This window comes from Neovison vison, chromosome 6 (genome assembly GCF_020171115.1).
Source record: "Neovison vison isolate M4711 chromosome 6, ASM_NN_V1, whole genome shotgun sequence".
Lineage (NCBI taxonomy): Eukaryota > Metazoa > Chordata > Mammalia > Carnivora > Mustelidae > Neogale > Neogale vison.
The window spans coordinates 168888562-168907332 of NC_058096.1; the positions used below are offsets into that span (position 1 = coordinate 168888562).

At 54.0% G+C, this 18771-nt stretch overlaps 1 protein-coding gene across 4 annotated transcripts in view; it reads left to right on the forward strand.

The window, feature by feature from the left end:
* Window positions 1-18771, forward strand: part of SLC6A6 (solute carrier family 6 member 6) — an 82866-nt gene that overhangs the window by 58604 nt on the left and 5491 nt on the right. For all 4 annotated transcript variants that reach the window (XM_044252918.1, XM_044252920.1, XM_044252919.1 and 1 more), the window contains 8 exons: window positions 2326-2460; window positions 3673-3776; window positions 3907-4031; window positions 7727-7839; window positions 11431-11568; window positions 13375-13477; window positions 14058-14158; window positions 16692-16862. In XM_044252918.1, the coding sequence (XP_044108853.1) occupies window positions 2326-2460; window positions 3673-3776; window positions 3907-4031; window positions 7727-7839; window positions 11431-11568; window positions 13375-13477; window positions 14058-14158; window positions 16692-16862 (990 nt within the window). The remainder of the gene's footprint in view (window positions 1-2325; window positions 2461-3672; window positions 3777-3906; window positions 4032-7726; window positions 7840-11430; window positions 11569-13374; window positions 13478-14057; window positions 14159-16691; window positions 16863-18771) is intronic.

Sequence of the window (18771 nt, forward strand, 5' to 3'; positions counted from 1 at the left end):
GACCCATCTGGTCTGAGCCTCCTACTTCACGGGAGGGGAAATGAAGCCCAGAGAGGGACAGTAGCTTGCTCAAGGTCTCACAGCAAGCCAGTCACAGAGCTTGAGTTCCAACCTGTGCCCTTGGGGAGTCCAGGCTTCCTCTGTTCATTGGGAAGGTTGAGTGGAATAAAGCACCAGACATGAAAGGGGTTTTCCTGCTCTGCCACAGTTGTCTGCGGGCAGCAGGCTCTGGGGCACTTCAGTGCTGTGTGACCTGTGGGCAAGCAGTGGACACTCGGGGCTTTGGTGTCCTCACCTTCAAGATGAGGTTCTTAATGAAACTTGCCTCAAAGGGTTAGGATGGGACCAACCAAGTACAACCAAGTAACTACTACACCTAGAATAGTGCCAGGCATACAGTAAGCACTCAGTAAATGCTGCTTGGTGGTGGCTGGCCAAGGGCAGCTGAGCCAGGCAGGCCATGAGAGCGTTCCTCCTGCCCTCTTCCAAAGGCCCTTTGTGGTTGTTTCTACTCACAGGGATGTCGGCTGTCCCAAGAATTGTGCTCCATCAAGGATTCCTGTGCCAGATAGGTGGGGTTCAAGGCTCGGTCACCCTCCATAGGTGTCTGGTACTTATGTGGGCCCCAGAAGTGCCCTGCAGTAACCCAGCTCCGCCTCCAGCGCCCAACACCATTGACATGTTCACCCGCTCTCTGGGTGTCAGTTTCCTCACCTACAAAATGGGTACACTTGCTGTGTAGTCATCCCTTTCTGGTCCCCTGGTCCCCTAAGACCCTGAGGGAGTCAGGGTCTCTGCGACCCAGCCTTAGCATTTCAGTTGGTCAACAGGAACTTTCTGTATGTGCTGCATCGGTGAAGTCAAATGCCTCATGCCTTGGCTCAGAGTGAGGTGGTCCACGTCCACCGGCTCTGGCTGCGGCTCCTGTGCTCTGGGCATGACCCAGGCGAGTCTTCGAGCCCTGCTGAGCTCCCCGTCCCTCCTCTGTCAGCACAGTGGCTGGCACACCGGTTTGCGGGGCAGGGCGGAGCGAGCATCAAGGGTCCTTGTGCCCGGGGAGCCCTTGCTCTGCTGGCACCCTGCTGGAAACACCAGGATCTCACCGTCAGTTCGGAGCCATGCATCTCTGAGTCCCTCCCAAGCATGAACCCTGCCTGGAAACGCCTCCGTTGAAGGAACAGATAGGGAAGGATCCATCCAAGAGAACTGAGGGCATAGGGTGTTTGGAGACCAGGTGAAGGAGAGGAAGTAGGGCGGGACCTTGGCCATGGAACAGTCCAGGCTTGGTCATCTCTGGTGTCCATCTCCAGTTGACCTTGGGCAGCCTGGGATGTGCTGTGTTATCTGCGGAAGGCTGTGGGGCCTCTCGCGGCTCCAAAGAAGTCGGGGGGCCTTCCAGGTTTCCTGGCCAAGGGGCGTTAGAGCTGCATTTCCTCCCAGAAGTTCCCTGTGCTGCTTGCAAAGTCACTGTCGACAATAAGCCCCATTTCTTGAGCACCTACATGCCAGGTGGTGGTACAGACAGCTCCTTGAACCCTTGCCTCACCTCTGGATGGAGGTCTTCTATTACTGTAGTCTCCATTTATACATAAGGGAACTGGCCCAGAGGTGAAGCATCATGCCCAAGTTCACACAGCAAGCAAGGGGACAGAGCTGGGGTTTGAACCCTCCCCTAACTGGTTCTTCACTCAAAGAGTCCTACTAACAATTCTAATGTCAGCTGATACATCCTGGCACAGGCTGACCACTGGGCTAAGCCTTTTACATAGACTAGACCGTTTTATTTTGCATTCTTTCCTTTTTTTAAGATTTTATTTATTTGTCAGAGAAAGAGGAGCGAGAGCAAGCACAGACGGAGTGGCAGGCAGAGGGAGAAGCAGGCTCCCTGCCAAGCAAGGACCCCAATGTGGGACTTGATCCCAGGATGCTGGGATCAGGTCATGCCTGAGCTGAAGGCAGCTGTTTAACCAACTGAGCCACCCAGGCGACCCTGCATTTTTTTCTTAATTTGCATTAAGAAAATTCTTTCTTCATGTCTGTTGCATGAGGGCAGAGAGTCTGTCTTGGTCACCACTCTTACTTCCAGGGCCTAGATACTCCGTATTGTTTTCACTGATTCTCAGTACATCTGTGAGGTAGGTGACTGGTATTATGCACAAGTTCCAGGGAAGGCAGCTGAGGCCCAGAGAGGCTAAGAAGCACACACAGGATCAAACAGCAAGCTTCGGTTCCAGACCCCTGGCCTTGGAGAGGATGCTTGAGTTCGACAGCAGTGGTTGATGCCACGGGCACCCCTGAATTGCTCTCTCCCGCCCACGCCCACAGGTTGTCTACTTCACAGCCACTTTCCCGTTCGCTATGCTCCTGGTGCTGCTGGTCCGTGGACTGACGCTGCCCGGTGCAGGCGCAGGCATCAAGTTCTATCTGTACCCTGACATCAGCCGTCTCGAGGACCCACAGGTACCGCAGGGCGGCCTGTCCTCCCACCCAGGGCCGGGCAGGGTGTGGGAAAGCTAAGCTGACGTGCAGTTTCTTCCAGTCTTGGGGGCGCAGTTCGAGTTGGGCCACCAGCCCCCAGTACTTTTCCGGCTGGGCTGTGGCATGTTGTCTACCATGCTTGCAGGCCTTTCCAGCTGTGTGTGTATCTTTTCATGTGGAGAACTGCTGAGGCCGGCCAAGTATGGTCTCCTTCCAGCCCTGTGCCAGGGAAAGGGGTGGGGCAGGGGGGTGGTCTTTTGATGAGCCCATCTCTTCCTTGGCCCTGGCCTCTGCCCGCAGTGGCCTAGAGGGCGGCATTGTGGGGAGAGTTGGCCCATGAGCGCTGCTGGATTCCGTGGCTGAGGTTGGAATTCAGAGTTGGTGCTGAGCTCTGGGAAGGTCTAGGGGCAGATACTGAGTGTCCACGTCTTGGCGCTCAGCCGCGTGACCACAGGGGGTTGGAGAAAGCCCTGGGATGTCTGATTGGCCCATTTGAGGGCCTTTTGCCACCAGGATCCTCAGCCTTCAGGTGGCCTTTGAGGTCCTGTGCTGCTTTGGTTCACTTCCCACTGCCCTCTTGCCCTGGGTAGAATAGGGGCGGGCAGGGGATGGTTTGGCCAACATCAGAGGACAGTTGGGAAGGCAGCTTTGTAGCCATCAAGAGCTGCTGGATGAAGGTTCTGGAGAGCAGCTTCGCCTGCATAATCCATTAGGGAGTTCCTCCCTGCTCCAACTTGTGGGTTCCCAGACGATAGGAATTACAGTAATAATAGCAGCCTTGACTTAACAGTCTTAGCATGTATCTGCACTGGGCTTAATCTTTATTCTTAGAACCTGTGTAGTAGTGCAGCAAGCCCATTTTATGGATGTGAAAACTGAGGCTCCAGGCAGGAGCCCTCTTGCTTACATTCATTTCGTAGTTGGAATTCCTGTCCATCTGCTCCAAAAGCCCTTCCTCGTAGTCCTAATGCTGAGTGACTGGGTTTTTCTTAGACTTCTGGGCTTCCTTGCAGCTCAATATTGCCTTGAAAGACACCTTACATTCTAGCATAAATGCTTTGACTGCAGTCAAGAATCTGCACATTTTGAGGTGCAGTCCTTCAGGTGGCCGGGAACCTGTACCGTCTCCTCCAGAAAGCTGGCTCTAACAGCCCCTTCTCTCTCTTCTTGCCACCCCCACCCAAACCCTCACAGGTATGGATTGATGCTGGGACCCAAATATTCTTCTCTTATGCCATCTGCCTGGGGGCCATGACCTCTCTGGGAAGCTACAACAAGTACAAGTACAACTCGTACAGGCAAGTGTCGCGCCAGCGGGCCTGGTGGACCTTAGAAATAATGATGTTTAAAGAAAAAAAGAGAAGAAGTAGGGAGCGTGGCTTCCTTGTGTTGTGAATTAACTTGCTCCCTGACATATGTGTAACTTAGGGACTGTATGCTGCTGGGATGCCTGAACAGTGGTACCAGTTTTGTGTCTGGCTTCGCAATTTTTTCCATCCTGGGCTTCATGGCACAAGAGCAAGGGGTGGACATTGCTGATGTGGCTGAGTCAGGTATGGTGGTATTGGTGGCAGTGGTGGTGGGCACTGCCACCTAGTGTGTAAGCCGAGTACTGCAGGCATGAAGCCAGACCCCAGGGGGCTTGGGGGGGCGACGAGCCTGGTTTCCGAAACGGACCCCCCCCACCAAGATGTCCCCCAAGTATCAAAGAGTTATTTTAAGCTAAATTTTAAGCACTTGCGTTGCAATTTGGCTCGAGGGTTAGCAGAAACGTGGGGGTTGGGTAAGTTGGGGAATATTTAGCTACTTTTGTGTGGTCTTCCCTCCCTCTCCTTCCCCAGCAAACTCTTGGTTTCAGCAGCAGAAACCACTTTCCTAACTCAGGCCCAAGCCAGCCACCAGCCGGCATTCCATCACCACCTTCTCAGCTTTGGTTTCTGTATTTTGCACTTTGCTCCCAGCACGCTCCCTCTAGCAAACCCGTTCATTCATTCCACGATGTTACTGGCAGAGTCTGCCCTGTGTCAGGCACCACCGTAGGCAGCAGGAGAGGGAGAGACAGTGGGCCTGCTGGCCACCCTCTGGGAAAGTGACAGATCCAAGTTGGGCGTAGGTTGAGGGGACAGTGTTACCCCCTCAGGCTGTGGGATCTGTTTGGGGTGCTCCTTCCGGAAGTAGAGGAAAGAATCTTAGAATTACGGACTCTGCCGAGCCTGGGATCCTAGGCTGGGATCCTGGAGCTCCAACAGGGTGGGTCTGGAACCTGAAAATGTTGAGGTCTTCAGTTGCTAGAATCCTAGGGCCTCAGTACCACAGTATTCTAGGACTTGCCCCTGGATATTCTAAGTCCTAGAATCGCAGCTATAAACTGCAGTGGTTTGGACTTGGGATTAAGAACCGTAGGGTCCCAGGATCCCCATATTCTACCCTTGCCCCTTTCCACCTCACTCCTATCCTGCCCATTCATTTGGCGCGTGATCATCAGCTGCCTGGAAGGTTCTGGTTATTTTGTACACCTTCTATGCTGCACCTGACCTTCCGATTTCTCAGGACCTCTCTGGGACTACACAGAAGCAAGTGAGGGTCTGGGGTGGAGGCTTCTCTCAGGCCCAGAGAAGAGAGTAATGTCCTAACTCCAGGGACCAGTGTGGACCAGAGTCAGGCACAGCTGGAGCCCTTGCCTTGGCATTGCCCTTGCCCTCATGGGAAACTGGGCGGTGTCCTTCTCCTTCAGCCATAGAACCCTAGCACTGGGGCTCAGGGATACTCAGCCTTGTGCATTTAGACATCTAGATGCTGTGCAGTTGAGGAGACCCATGGCTTGAGAGCAGGAGGCTTGCTTGGGCTGGTGAGGATCAGGCCCCTGTGCCTTGAGGACTGCCCCCACCTCCTGCCTCCCCACCCACCCTGGATGCCCATGACAGCTCTGGTCTTAACCTGTGTGAGAATGCATCTGAGCTCCTCGGACCTTCTCTGCCATCCTTACACCCCCAGTGTTGCAGGAAAGGGGGGCAAGTCCCCAGCTCAGCCCCACACATCTCTCCACTGCCCCCAGTCCCAGACAGCAGCTTTCCAACCCCAAGAGCCCCCAAGAAGCAGGCCGGAGACTGAGGACACAGAGTAATTCTAGAAAGATCCACACCTACTTGGGAGTGTGGCTGTTCCAGTGATGAGGGGGAGACAATTTGCAGCTCCTTTGCATGGCTTTTTCCAGTCGAGGGCCGACAAACCAGTGCAATTGCCAGGAGCATGGAGTGAATCTGGTGGTGGGATATTTATATCTCTCTCTCGATATATAAAATAGATCTTTTTCTGTGGACAACTAGGTATTTTTATATATGTCTACATCATCGCCCTAAGTTGTTTCCTTCCTCCTGTCCACTTCAAAGATCTTGTCGTTTATTCCCCACGGTGATGTCTGAGCAGCTGACACATCAAGGGTGATTATTTTCTCTAATAAGCTTTTTAACGAGCACCATATTGAGCGAAGTGCATTTGAACCAGATCCTTATTTAGCCGAACAAAGTGCACGCGGCGCGGGTAGGGGCGCGTTCTCTGCTCGCCGAGAGGCATGCGTTGGTGCTCGGAGCGGCTGCGTTCCTTCAATGGACTTCTCTCTCTATAGTTCACCGTGCGCTTTTAGAGAAAGATGCTCAGACCCTCTCCCAGAGGCTGGCTTGACAAAGGCAAAACTGAAATACAGAAACGAGCGCGTTGAGAAAACCTCCACCAGGCCCCTGCGGGCGGCAAGGGGGTGGGTGGGGGGCCCCATTTTACATCTGTCTCGCAGTCGGCTGGACAAGAATCCCCACGCACTGAAGCCTGCCGGTGGGCCAGAGCTGCCCTGTAGGGGGCCCCGAGGTACCCATGCGGCTCCTGCCAACTGGGGCTTTGGGGTTGGTACTGGCGCCCCTTCCCTCACTTCTCACAGGATTTTCTACGGCCGCAGCCTGGGGACGCCAGGTCATGGTCGGGTTTTCCTGAGTCGGCTAGACTCTGGCCGGTAGGGAGGGCTTGCCCCTGCTACCACAGTTGTGGTTGACGCCCTACGGTGTGGTCTCTAGGTCCAGTTGATTTTCAAGTTTTTGTTTTTGTTTTTGTTGTTTCCATTCTTAAGCCAGTCCTTGGGTTTCTGACGTCTGCTCTAAATATCCCGCCCTCCAGCCCTTTTTTGTCTAAACGTTTCTTGACTTCTTAAAATTATTATTGCTTTTATTTATTTTTTTTTTTTTAAGTTGTAGATTTTACTTTATTTTTTCAGCCCAGGCCCTTTTAGGCCTCCTTTCTTTTGCTGCTTTCTACTGCCTTTTGCGCCTGCAGGCCTCAGTTGTGGTCCCTCCCCTTGGCTTCTCCCCTCAGGCCCGCTGGAGACAGGAGGAGACCTTTCCCTATGACTCTGGAATGTTTCCAGTCAGAAAGGTGCCCCCTGAGCTGCCGGGGCTCCCGTCTCCCACACCCTGCCTTCAGATCTGCCAGAGGCCCCTCTTTAGAAACCAGAAGCCCTTTCCTAGGGTAGCGGTCTTAGCATCTGAGAATCTGAGCTCAAGAAGGCACCTTGGGGAGGCATTTCTGGGGTCCTGTCCCTCACTTCCCAGGTGGGGAAACTGATGGCCCTGCAGGGGCACGTGGTGATGTAAAGAGGAGGTGGCGGAGGGTCTCCCGAGCCCCGGGGCCTGGCCCCATGCACACCTCCCTTCAGTTTTGGGCCTTGGCTCTGCTCAGGTGGGGTGCTCACATGCACCCCTGAGGAGATTTTGGCTCTTCTACAGTGTTTTATCCATGAACTCAGAAGTCGAAACCGTCTCTTTGCAAACGGGGGCTTCAGTAGTTCAGATAACCAGGTCTTTCCCCCTTTGCTTCCTTCCAGCAAATGTTGGTGTGGTTGCTCTGGTGGGGTGGGGGATGGCGGGGCTCCTTTTTCAAGCCAGTAGACTGAGTTCCAGGCTCAGTCCCGTTTCTCGCCTGCAAATGACCAGTGTCTGCCAGATTCTTTGAAGCCATTGGTGCTGCTGCCTAGGAGACAGATGATAAAACGGGGCCCCACCTGAGCCCCAGTGCACCCCATCTGAAAGAGAGGCAGGCCTGGGCTCTTCCCCCCCCAGGCAGAATTCAGACCCGGCTCCTCCCTGCATTTGGGGTTTGGGACATCGCCTCAATCCCGAGTGTCTTTGTGTGAGCTCTGGCACCACGGTGGCTCGGTCACTGATGTTCCTCCCCCTCTGCCCCTCCCATTTTCTCTTCCCTCTAGGTCCTGGCCTGGCCTTCATTGCATACCCCAAAGCTGTGACCATGATGCCGCTGCCCACGTTTTGGTCCATTCTCTTTTTTATTATGCTTCTCTTGCTTGGACTGGATAGCCAGGTGGGTATGGGTCGAGGGGACGCCCTGTGGAGGGCTGGCGGTGTTCTGGGAAAGTCCCCTTCCCCTTCCCCTTCCAGCCCTCACATCAGACTTAAACCAGCTGAAGCCCACGAGGCTTCCTCTAGGAACACGGTTGCGGGGGCTGGAGGGGGTGCCAGGGAAGAGCTTCGGGGCAGCAGGAGGAGGACCTCTGGCCCAGAGCTCAAGTGTCTGACCCCAGCCAGGGGGAAACGGACACTTGAAGGGTGTGGTTAAAATGAAGCCCTGGATGGGAAGGAGAAGGACAAGACCGCATGGTGATAATGTGTTCCCATGGAGGGTCCCACGGGGGGCCGTGAGTGACGCCGCAGACAGGCAGTTTCGGGGCAGGGACAATAGTTAGGGCCCAGGCCATCCCTGGTTCTCCCAGTGCAGCCAGAGCACCTACTGTTCGGCGAGGCCTGGAGCCCACGACTTGTTCCCCACATGGGGAAACCTTGATCCTCCAGGGCTTAGTGAACAACTAAATACTGGGGAGCCTCGCTCAGACCCACACTCTCCTCTGGCCACCCGGCTTCTACCCTCCCATGGGAGGAATCCATCTATACCAACTACCCCACATGTGTCTGTTCCCTGCATGTCTTATCTCCTTTATCCCATCTGTCTGGGGCTCAGGCCTCGGGGGAATGCCAGGGAGAGCCAGCCAGAGGCCAAGTCTGGCTTTGGAGTCACAGTCATAAACCCCCATGCTGCTGTGTGGCATGGGGCACCTTTCCTCCCCTCTCTCAGACTCAGTTTCTCATCTGGTAAATAGACGTGATTGTCTCTCCACTGCCTTGTATGAAGTGTGAGGCACAGACAGAGTGAACTCCTGGATACCTTCCTGTGGAGATACGTGTGTTCTCCTTGGGGTTGTCTCAAGAGGACAGTTCAGAGGACAGGCATGGCTCCAGGACGGGGGAGTTAGGATGTGCAGGGCGGGCCGGTACTATGCCCAGACCAGAACCCTGCAAGCGGTGGGCGAGCATCTGAAAAGCAGGCCTTTTTTAGTCTCCTGGGTGGTCTGGGTCTCTGGCCGCTGCCTGGGAAATCACAGGTTAGCTGGGACCACGTGAGAGGTGAGGCCCGCTGCCGGGTCAGGAGAGGGCGTCACTGCCCACCCCTGGGCAGCAGCCTCTGCACCGGGGCCCAGGGATGGGTCCCTGTGGACTCAGAACCAGGTAGGAGGACCGTCTTAGAAGGTCAGACTGAGGAGAGGAGGCAGTCTGCCAGCAAGGTCAAGAACAGAGCGAAGGATTTGGCAGGAAGGGGACTCAGGATTAGCAGAGAGAACAGCGTGGAAACATTCGGGAGCCTGAAAACAAAATACTTGTGCAGTTGGTGGTAGGCCTGAGCTGTATGAACAGCGGGAGGACTCCATTAATCATCGCTCATTAATGAGTTTGGCCTTCAGAGGCCCCAAGCAAATGGCTTTTGTAACTTCTTCCAAAGCTCTTAGCGAGAAAACAAAAAGCAAAAACAGAGGTTAATAAGTGACAAAGCATGACATCTCCATGGGCCCCCAGTGGGCCTCTTGGTCTGTGGGAGCTGCTTCCTGAGTGTGAGAGGCAGTTTATTCATTAGGTTTTCTCCTTGGGAGGCAGGGGGAGCCTAGCTGGGGATCTGCACCTCTCAGTTAGGCCTCATGGTGGCCAGCAGGCTCGGGGCATCAAGGCCAGCTCTCAAAGCCAGCCACGGTTGGGGGTGGCTGGGACATTTTCCACTCAGAACGCCTTCCCGAGCCAAAGCTCTGTCCTGTAGCTGGACACAGCTGTTGCCCTGTTGAGCCCAGAAAACCAAGTCTGAGGAAAGAAGAGCTTGGTCATAGCCACACAGAGCTGGTTTAAGGAATGGGCTTGCCCATTGTGCTTCCCTGGTCTCATAACCCCCCAACCACCGGCCTGCCTTGGAGATCCCCCAGAATAGCTTCCTCCATGGAAGTGCAGAGATCCCCAGGCGCCCTCAGGTAGGGGCCTCTTGCTGATGGAGTGTGACCCTTGCACGTGAAGGAAACACCCTCCCAGATGCCTAGCATCTTGGGGGAGCCCTCTTGGGCTTAGCATCCATTGTGCGTTGTGTTCTTTCTCCATGAAATGGAGGAGGGTTGTTGTGAGCCTGGAGGCAGACGTTTGCACAAGAAAGCAACCAGCAGAGCGGGGGAGGAGAAAGCTGGTCCATCTTCCCCGGAGCTCACTCAGCCCCTGACTTGGGTTCACAGCAATCATGCAATTGGCAGTTTTTCCTCTCGTGATTTCAGATCTTTCTCAACATCCCTGCTGAGTAGGCAAGATTCCCCCGATTATACAGGGGAGACAACTGATGCTTGGAGAAATCGGGGTCCCATGACTGTTAAGTGAGGGAGGTCTGAAGAAGCCGGCGGAGCAGGGCTGAGGGTTGGGCACGGCCTTCTCCAGAAAGGCAGGGAACTTGGAAATGAGGGGCTTCTGCTGGTCTTGACCCTGACTCACAGTTGACACTGCACCTTCCGGTCTTTAATTTCCCCATCTCAAAAAGGAAAGAACCTTTGTTTCGAGACTCCTTTTGAAGATGGATCTTGGAGCTGGCTCGCTGTAATTTGGTGGCAATTTAGAGTCAAAACCCCGTTGGCTGACACATCAATCACAGAGGTCAAACCATCAGCCACCTCTCTCTGGGCCACTTTCAAGAGCCTCTTGCTCATCTTTTCCCTGAATTCCTGGCAACAAAGAATCCTTTTTCCAGCCCCTTTCAGCCATGAAAGGGATTTGCTCCCTGTTTGTAGTCCTTGATCCTCCTGTGATACATCCCAGAGGAGTTAAGTGGTTGGATTTTTCTTGTAGGAATGATGGGGAAACATCCTTCCCAGATGCCTCGTGCAGATGAAAGAACAGAAGGGTCAAGGTTTTAGCTTGCAGCTTTTAAAGAAATGCAAGGGACAGGCCCGGGAAGGGTATGTTGGTTGGCAGAGAGTTTCGGTTCTAGTCACCAAAACGTAAAGTATTTCTGTGCACCCTTCAGTCCTGAAGCTTCCCCAAAGATAGAGGGAAAGGAAGAGTACTTGCCCAGGTCAGCAGCCGCAGAAGCCCGGAACCCATCCACCAGGCATCGGTCAGACCCATGGCGAAAAGGGACTGCAGGACCATTTCGTGTTGCTGTTTAAAACAGACAGCTTTCCGTGTAATGATACGGATCAGTCTCCAGGTTACATTTTTAGTTGCAAAGATGGAAAGATTTAGAGAGATTCAGAACATCCTAGCACATACCCAAGGAAAGGCCCCTTCAAATGGGCTGCTTCCCCTTTGGGAGCGCAGGGTTGGGTTCCTGGCAGGGGGCACAGTGAGCACTTGGCTCGCACAGGTGGGCACTGGGATTCTTCGATGGATCCGCAGTCCCCGTGGAGCTAAAACACTGTGTGAATGTTGGGGAAGGTGGGACCAGCAGGCGGAACTCCCCAGGCAGAGCCCACCAGATCAGGTTACTACGTTTGGACTTGACCCCCCAAACTCCAGGCTACTCTGTGTGTGCTGGGGACTCTTCTGAGCACAGGGAAGGTGCTGGGCACCCGGGGCTCAACCACTGTCTTCTTTTCTGCAGTTTGTTGAAGTCGAAGGACAGGTCACGTCCTTGGTCGATCTTTACCCATCCTTCCTAAGGAAGGGTTTCCGTCGGGAAATCTTCATCGCCTTCGTGTGCAGCATCAGCTACTTGCTGGGGCTGGCGATGGTGACGGAGGTAGGTGGCTTTCTCACCTGGCACAAGGGACCTCCTCATTGTGGGGCTCTTGGCGACCTACATGCACTTCAAAGACCAGGTCAGGGCTGAGCTGAAGCCTGTCAGTGGAGGCAGTGGCTGGGTGGGAGCTTGGGGACAGAGGATCTCCTGGCCCCACCCTGCTCAGGGATCCCACTTTGCTGGCAGGAGTGGGGTTGGGGGGGTGCACCTTGGCCTACTTTGTGGGCAGCAGGAGGCAGCTCAGGATCTAGCAATTGACCCAAACTCCCTAGCTCTTTCTCTTGTTTCCATGGCAACACCATGCCCACCCCCTGCCCTCTGTTCCTCCCTCCCTCCATCCCTCCCTCCCACCCAGGAGGCCTGGGGGAGGGGTACTTGAGCTGAAATCTATTTTAATAGCAGCTCTTTTCATCCATGACCGAGCAGTGGCCCTTCTCAGGCCTGGAGGGAGGTGGAGACATTAGGGGAGGTAAATGCAGACCTGGTAAAAACTTCGGGCAGTGCCCGGGCCTATCTGGGTGACTGGGAGGGTGCTCTGTGCAGAAGGTGGGCCCGGGCCATGAAGAGGATCCATTCAAATGGGAAAAAAGAAGCTGCATGGAAGGAGGCAGGGAGTGTCCAAGGCAATAGTGGATCACCTAAGAAGAGGCAGGCCAGAAAGATTCTTGTGCTGAATAACAGAAGCAGGAAGGCCTGGCCTAGCCGGCTGGCCCACACACCCTTCCCTACCAATCTCCCCACAGTCTCCAGCAAATCACTGCATTTGCACCATAACTCAATTTGGGTTTCACATCACCACTTTTTCCTACCTGAAATACAAATAATTTTTTTCTGAAAGTGCCTTTAAGGAAAACACACACACACACACACACAGACACACACACGCACGCCAAAAGCAGATCACAGGTCACACTGAGCAGCTGGATATCACCAAAGTATTCTTTGCTGGCCCCTGTTTTCAGCACCTTCTTTGGAAGCAGGCTTTAGGAAGCCTGTCATTTTTGCAAAGGAAAGCATGCTTGCTTCTATGTGTGTGTGTATTTTAAAGATCTTAGCTTTCTTAAGGAATCCCTGTGCCCAGTGTGGGGCTCGAACTTCTAACCCTGAGATCAAAAGTCACATATTCTACCAACTGAGCCAGCCGGGTGCCCCTGAGTGTGTGTGTGTGTGTGTGTGTGTGGTTGTTTTTTTTTTTCTTAAATAATTTTCTTTCTTTCTTTTTTTTTTTTAAGATTTTATTTATTTGGCACAGAGAGAGATCTCAGGTAGGCAGAGAAGCAGGCAGGAGAAGCAGGCTCCCTGCTGAGCACAGAGCCTGATGTGGGGCTCAGTCCCAGGACCCTGAGATCATGACCTTAGCTGAAGGCAGAGGCTTAACCCACTGAGCCAGCCGGGTACCCCTGAGTATGTGTTTTTTGTTTTTTGTTAAAGATTTCATTTATTTATTTGACAGAGAGAGATCACAAGTAGGCAGAGAGGCAGGCAGAGAGAGAGGAAGGGAAGCAGGCTTCGTGCTGAGCAGAGAGCCCGATGCGGGACTTGATCCCAGGACCCTGAGATCATGACCTGAGCCGAAGGCAGCGGCTTAACCCACTGAGCCACCCAGGCGCCCCGAGTATGTGTTTTTAATTAAACTTATCAAACATGAAGTTGAGCATCTTTGTACATATGTATCTGGTCATCGTGGTCTGTGCCCATTTTTCTCTTGGGTTTTTTATTTCTTAATGATATGCCAAAGCTCTTTATATATTAAGAGAGTTGGATACCAAGTAGCAAAACAACATTCTCTGGTTGTTTTCTTCGCAGGGTGGCATGTATGTGTTTCAACTCTTTGACTACTATGCAGCTAGCGGTGTATGCCTTCTGTGGGTTGCATTCTTTGAATGTTTTGTTATTGCCTGGATATATGGTGAGTACAGATTGCTGTGTATCCTTTCTCAAGTCTCTGCTTTGGGTCTCTGTATTTAGAAGCTGCCAAAACAGCGACTTCTCAGGGGAATTCATTTGGAGTTGAACAGGAAGGCCCTGTCTGGACCTTTCCCCTCCAGGCTGCCCCTTTCCTGCAGAAATAAAACCATTGTAGCCGCATACGTATTCTCCCCATGCCGGAGATGCAGGCTGTGACTGTATGTTTTGACAAGCACAGAATTTGGCTTAGCAAGGGTCTCCCTATGATTTACTGCTCTGGGATCCAGGCGTGGTCCACTTCAACCCTCTTGAGACCTTGAATTGGCCACACCAGGATTTGGGGTTTGTCTAAGTTTGCCAGAAAAATAGAGGATGCCCGGTTACATTTGAATTTCAGATAATTTTAGATAAACGTCTGTCTGCCACTCTTGGGTCTTTATGGCATCGAGTAGCAGGGACCTAGAGCAGACCCCAGGACACCCCCCCCCCGCTCCCCGCAATGGCCCTTGAGCCCTTGCTGTGCAATTTAGATGCTAGTATTGGACTTGGTGTCCTCATTTGTGTACCTCTGTCTCTCCTAGGCAGCGATAACCTTTATGACGGTATTGAGGATATGATTGGCTATCGGCCTGGTCCCTGGATGAAGTACAGCTGGGCCGTGGTCACTCCAGTTCTCTGTGTTGTGAGTTCTGCCCTGCCTGGCTGTGGGTGCTAGCCTTTTCTCCTTGGGGCTTGACGTTCTCACCTGCTAACCCATCTCAGCACCTGCTAAGTGCTGGCCTAGAACAAGCCCAGCGATGCCTCTGCCTGGGAGAGGTGGGGCCGCAGGCTGTTCCCAAAAGCTACGCTGAGATGAGTTTTGAAGGATAAGTAAGACTTGGTGAGGAAGAGAAGAAAGGAAGGGCATTCCTGGCAGAGGAACCAGCACATGCAAAGGCAAGGCATTCTGAAGGAGGAAGGTATATGGGCTCGTGTTGAGAAATTCAGAGGGTCCACAAGAGAGCACATAACCTTTGCCCAAGCCCTTCTGGAACTCAGCGCAGTTTGGGTCACTGATTAAGTCGAGGGGCCTTTGGGGGTATCAAATGGGGACAGGTCATAGATGTTGAAAATGGGGTATTTCCACAGTGGGGTGGGGGTCAGAGGAAGTTCCATCCGAGAGATGCTGTGGACTATCCCAAGAACAAGGAAGCTTCGTACTGGCCCCGGACCCAAAGGCGGTGATATGCCGCATTCCTCTTCCCACCAGCGTTCTGTTCCCCGCCGTCTTGGGATGTAGCTTAGAGCTTATGCAGGCACCCCGCTTCAAACTCCCACTCAGGCTCTGACCAAAGAGAAGCCCTCTGCTTCCCAGTCATTATTTGAAACTAGTCATGAGCTTTGGAGCAAACCTCAGGGGAAGACATCTCCCACGCCATTCTTGGCTCATACCGTGGGGAGTGCAAATGGCAGAAATGGTCCTTGCATTTAGGAACTAGGTGCTGAGAGGTGAATGGATCCTCCTCTTAGTGACCCCACTCCCAGGCCAGAATAAATCCACACTGCCCTTAACTCACCGTGTGGACCTTAAGCAAGTCCCTTACTCTCAGGGCCCCGGTTTACCATGTCATAAAGCAAGGACTCTGCAGTGGGAGGTGAGTGGCTGCTGTGGTCTTCTTATCCGAGGTGTGTATCTTCCCCCACGAAATTCAGGAAACCCTAGCAGCCAGGAACCACAATGGGCGAGTTACTGATAAGGTAGGCAGAGAGGCAGACAGAGAGAGAGGAGGAAGCAGGCTCCCGGCCAAGCAGAGAGCCAGACGTGGGGCTCGATCCCAGGACCCTGGGATCATGACCTGGGCCGAAGGCAAAGGCCTTAACCCACTGAGCCACCCAGGCGCCCCCAAAGCCTGTGTTCTTACCCTCACTTGACATTGATTTGTGAGAAACTCCTCTCAACCACTCTGACCATCAGTTTCTTCTCTTTTCCTCCCCAAGGAGTTGGATAGATCAGAGGTAGCCTGCATCCCCAGGTGGTAGGATAAGGTCACCCTGGTGGAAAAGAGGAATATGAATGGGCAGGTACCAAGCTTCCTGGTGCTGGGAGAGCCTAGAGCAGGCTTTTCTGACCCTGTTCCTTGTCTAACCTACACCTTACCCTTAGGGACAGGAACAACAGGGCCAGGCATACAGTAGAGGCCTAGTGGAAGACATCTGCAGCCTAATGCTCTCCCTTCCCGCCTTGCTAATTCTGATTTCTCTAGATTGTTTTCCGGTAACCCATAGATACTAGGTACTAGTATCTAACCCATAGATAATAGATACTAGTAAAGATTCAAGTCGTGTTTACACTGTGGATAACTCTTAAGACAACCCTGGGTTATGCACGGAGATGCTGGAATTCTGACAAGAAGCAGAAGTCCTGGGCCTTCCCAGCCAGCCTTCTGTGCTCTTGTCAGGGAAATGTGGACTTGGCACAGGCTTTTGGGCTCAGAGCTCACTCTACCCCACCATTCATGGATGCTGAGAGCCATCGGCCTTTGGCATGGGCTTGGGGCTCGACACCCAACTAGGCAAGGCCCAGATCCCCACCTGGTCCTAGGAGGCTAGGTCTGGAGGTCAGGGATGGAGATGGGTGGGTGCTGGGTGGTGGCAGGGGAGGGAAGGAAAGACTTAGAGTCATGCAGCTAGCATTTATTGAGCGCCTAGAGCTGCCCCAGGTGTAAGAGAAGACCACTGACTCAGTTGGGCGGGGGAGTGTGTGCTGAAGAGGTAATAACCACATCCTTCCTGGGAAGGGAGAGAGTGGGCACCTGACTCCTTCTGGGCAGGGCCTCGGCAAGTAAGGCAGGCCCACGAGAGCTAAATTAGGATGAGAAGGGGACGGGTGAAGGGATCCAGTCCGAGAACAGCCTGTTCTAAGGCCCTGGCTTAAGGAGCTGGAAGGATTTCAGGGCAGCTGGAGTATGGATACGGGAGGAAGGGGTAGTGGGTAGGTAAGGGGTGAAGGGACACGGCTTTTGGCTGATGTTGCTGGCCAGGCTGAGGAGTTTGGACAGCATCCTGAAGGCACTGGGAAGTCCCAGAAGGGTCCTGAGCAGGGAAGCGACTTGATCAGATTTGCCCTGGGTGGGGGTGGGGGGAGGGTTGTCAGCAGAGTAGAGAAGGGTGTGAGGCCCCGCTGGTGGAGCCTGCCCTGCCCCCGGATCCCTCCTGACTGTGCTCTCTCTCCACAGGGATGTTTCATCTTCTCCCTCGTCAAGTACATCCCCCTGACCTACAACAAAGTCTATGTGTACCCCACCTGGGCCATCGGGCTAGGCTGGAGTCTGGCCCTGTCCTCCATGATGTGTGTCCCCTTGGTCATGGTCATCCGCCTCTGCCAGACGGAAGGGCCATTTCTTGTGGTGAGCCCCGAGGGCCGAGGCTAGATGTGGGAAGTGTGGGAGGGCAGGGCGGTTTGGGAGGGTGAAAGCCAGCTAATGGCTGTTGGCTATCGGTTTGCTGTGTGACCTTGGGCACATTGCTCCCCTCTCTGGGTCCTGCACCCCTTGCCTACCCCACGGAGCGATTGAGATTGGTGGTCAGGCCTATGGTGGAACGGGACAAAGAACAGTTCACGGGGACAGAGGCTCTGCGGTGATGTTCAGAGCGGGGCTGTGGGCAGGGGGAGGAATTTGCCAGGCAGAGAATGAGATGTGGAAGCCCGCGATGCCACATAACAGCCTTGGGCCGCAGTGACGTGTTCTGGGGGTGGGGGTGGGCAATGACGCTGGACAGGTGACCATGGGTTTGCGTGCCAGGCTTGGAGCTCAGGCTTCATCCTAGGGCCATGTCACTAAAGCCATGGTAGGAGACAAGGAGCCAGGAAGGAACCTCCACCCAGAGGCCTTCTCTTACCCTGAAGCCAACTCATGCTGGTGTCCCCTTCCCCCCATCTGTGGCCCTATCTGCTGCCAGAGATGGAGCCTCAGGCCCCCAGGTCCCTGTGCCTGCCAATCTCCCACCCCGAGGCCCCCTCGTTACCACCAACCCCTCAGAAGTGTCTCCCAACAATACTGCAGATTCCAGCCTATGGCAAAAGCTGGGGCTCTTTCCAAGAAATCCTTTTCTTAGAATCTCCCTTAACCTTTGGGTTTGGGCCAGCTCCAAGACTACACTGTTTTGCTCTGGGCTGTTTTTATTGTTATTCTCTTAAAAATCTGGAGCCAGGATGTCCTGGGGCCCTGGCTCCCCTTGGGCTGGGCCAGTTTCCTTGTGGGCAGGGGAATGGCCTGGAGGGGTGGGGAGGGGGGGTGGGGAGAGGGGTGGCCTGGGCAGACAGGGAGCTGCTGGCCCTAGACAGAGGAAGTAGGCGGGGGTGTGCCTGAGAGGAAAACAGGCCATGAAGCTGGGGTCTGTCTGAGCCAGGATAGCTCTGGGGCCCTTGGGGGGTTCCTGCAGCATCCACCCGTTGTAATTTCTCAGAGGACACAGGAAAGGACCACAGTGTTCAGCCAGAATACTGGTAGGCCCTGTGATTTGTTAAAATCCTGAACTACTGGGTCTGGGGGATGGCCCTGAGCCCTCCATTCGGTGGGAATTTCCAGGATGTCCCTACTACCCAGAAACTAAAGAGGTGATGGGGCACAGCAGAGGGTCTTGGATGTCTGCTCTGATTGATCAGTGCCCGCGGCAGTCGCATTATTTCAACCGTGGGGTGATGAGGGGGACACCTGACGCTTACTTGTGTCCCTTCAAAGCCTAGTTTTAAAATAGCGTTCCATCCCAAGTTTAGAGGTTTGAGGAGAGTGGGGTTTGTGCAGGGGAAGCAGGAGGGTGAGGGTGAGGCCGCCACCCAAACTTGCACCTACAAACCAGGTGGACAACCCTAGCCCCCTGCCCTAAAGGCATAGGAGCCACCGTCAATCTGTTTGCGATGGGCCACTCGACCTGTCTCCCATCTGTGCTTCCCGCCATGAGCGTCTCTCTGGGCTGGGGCTGCAAACCCAGAGCTCTGTCCCGGGATGACTCCAGGTGCATCTGCTGCTTGTCCCGTCTTCTGGGCATGCACCTGTGCAGAGAGGCGGTGTGATGGAAGGAAGCCGAACCGGGTCTCTGGCTGCCCTTTCCACCCTTTGCCCTTTTTCTGGGCGACCTCCAGGCAGGGAACCCAGGCAAGGGAAGCAAGCCCTCAGGCAGGGCTGGGAGGGACCTGGAGAAGGTGATTCCAGAGCTGCGGCAGACAGCCAGGCCTCCACTGTGGCCTGTTGTTATGAAGAGGGAATGTGTGACCCTGGGCTTTCCAGATCTTCCAAGTTTTTAAGAGCAGATGGC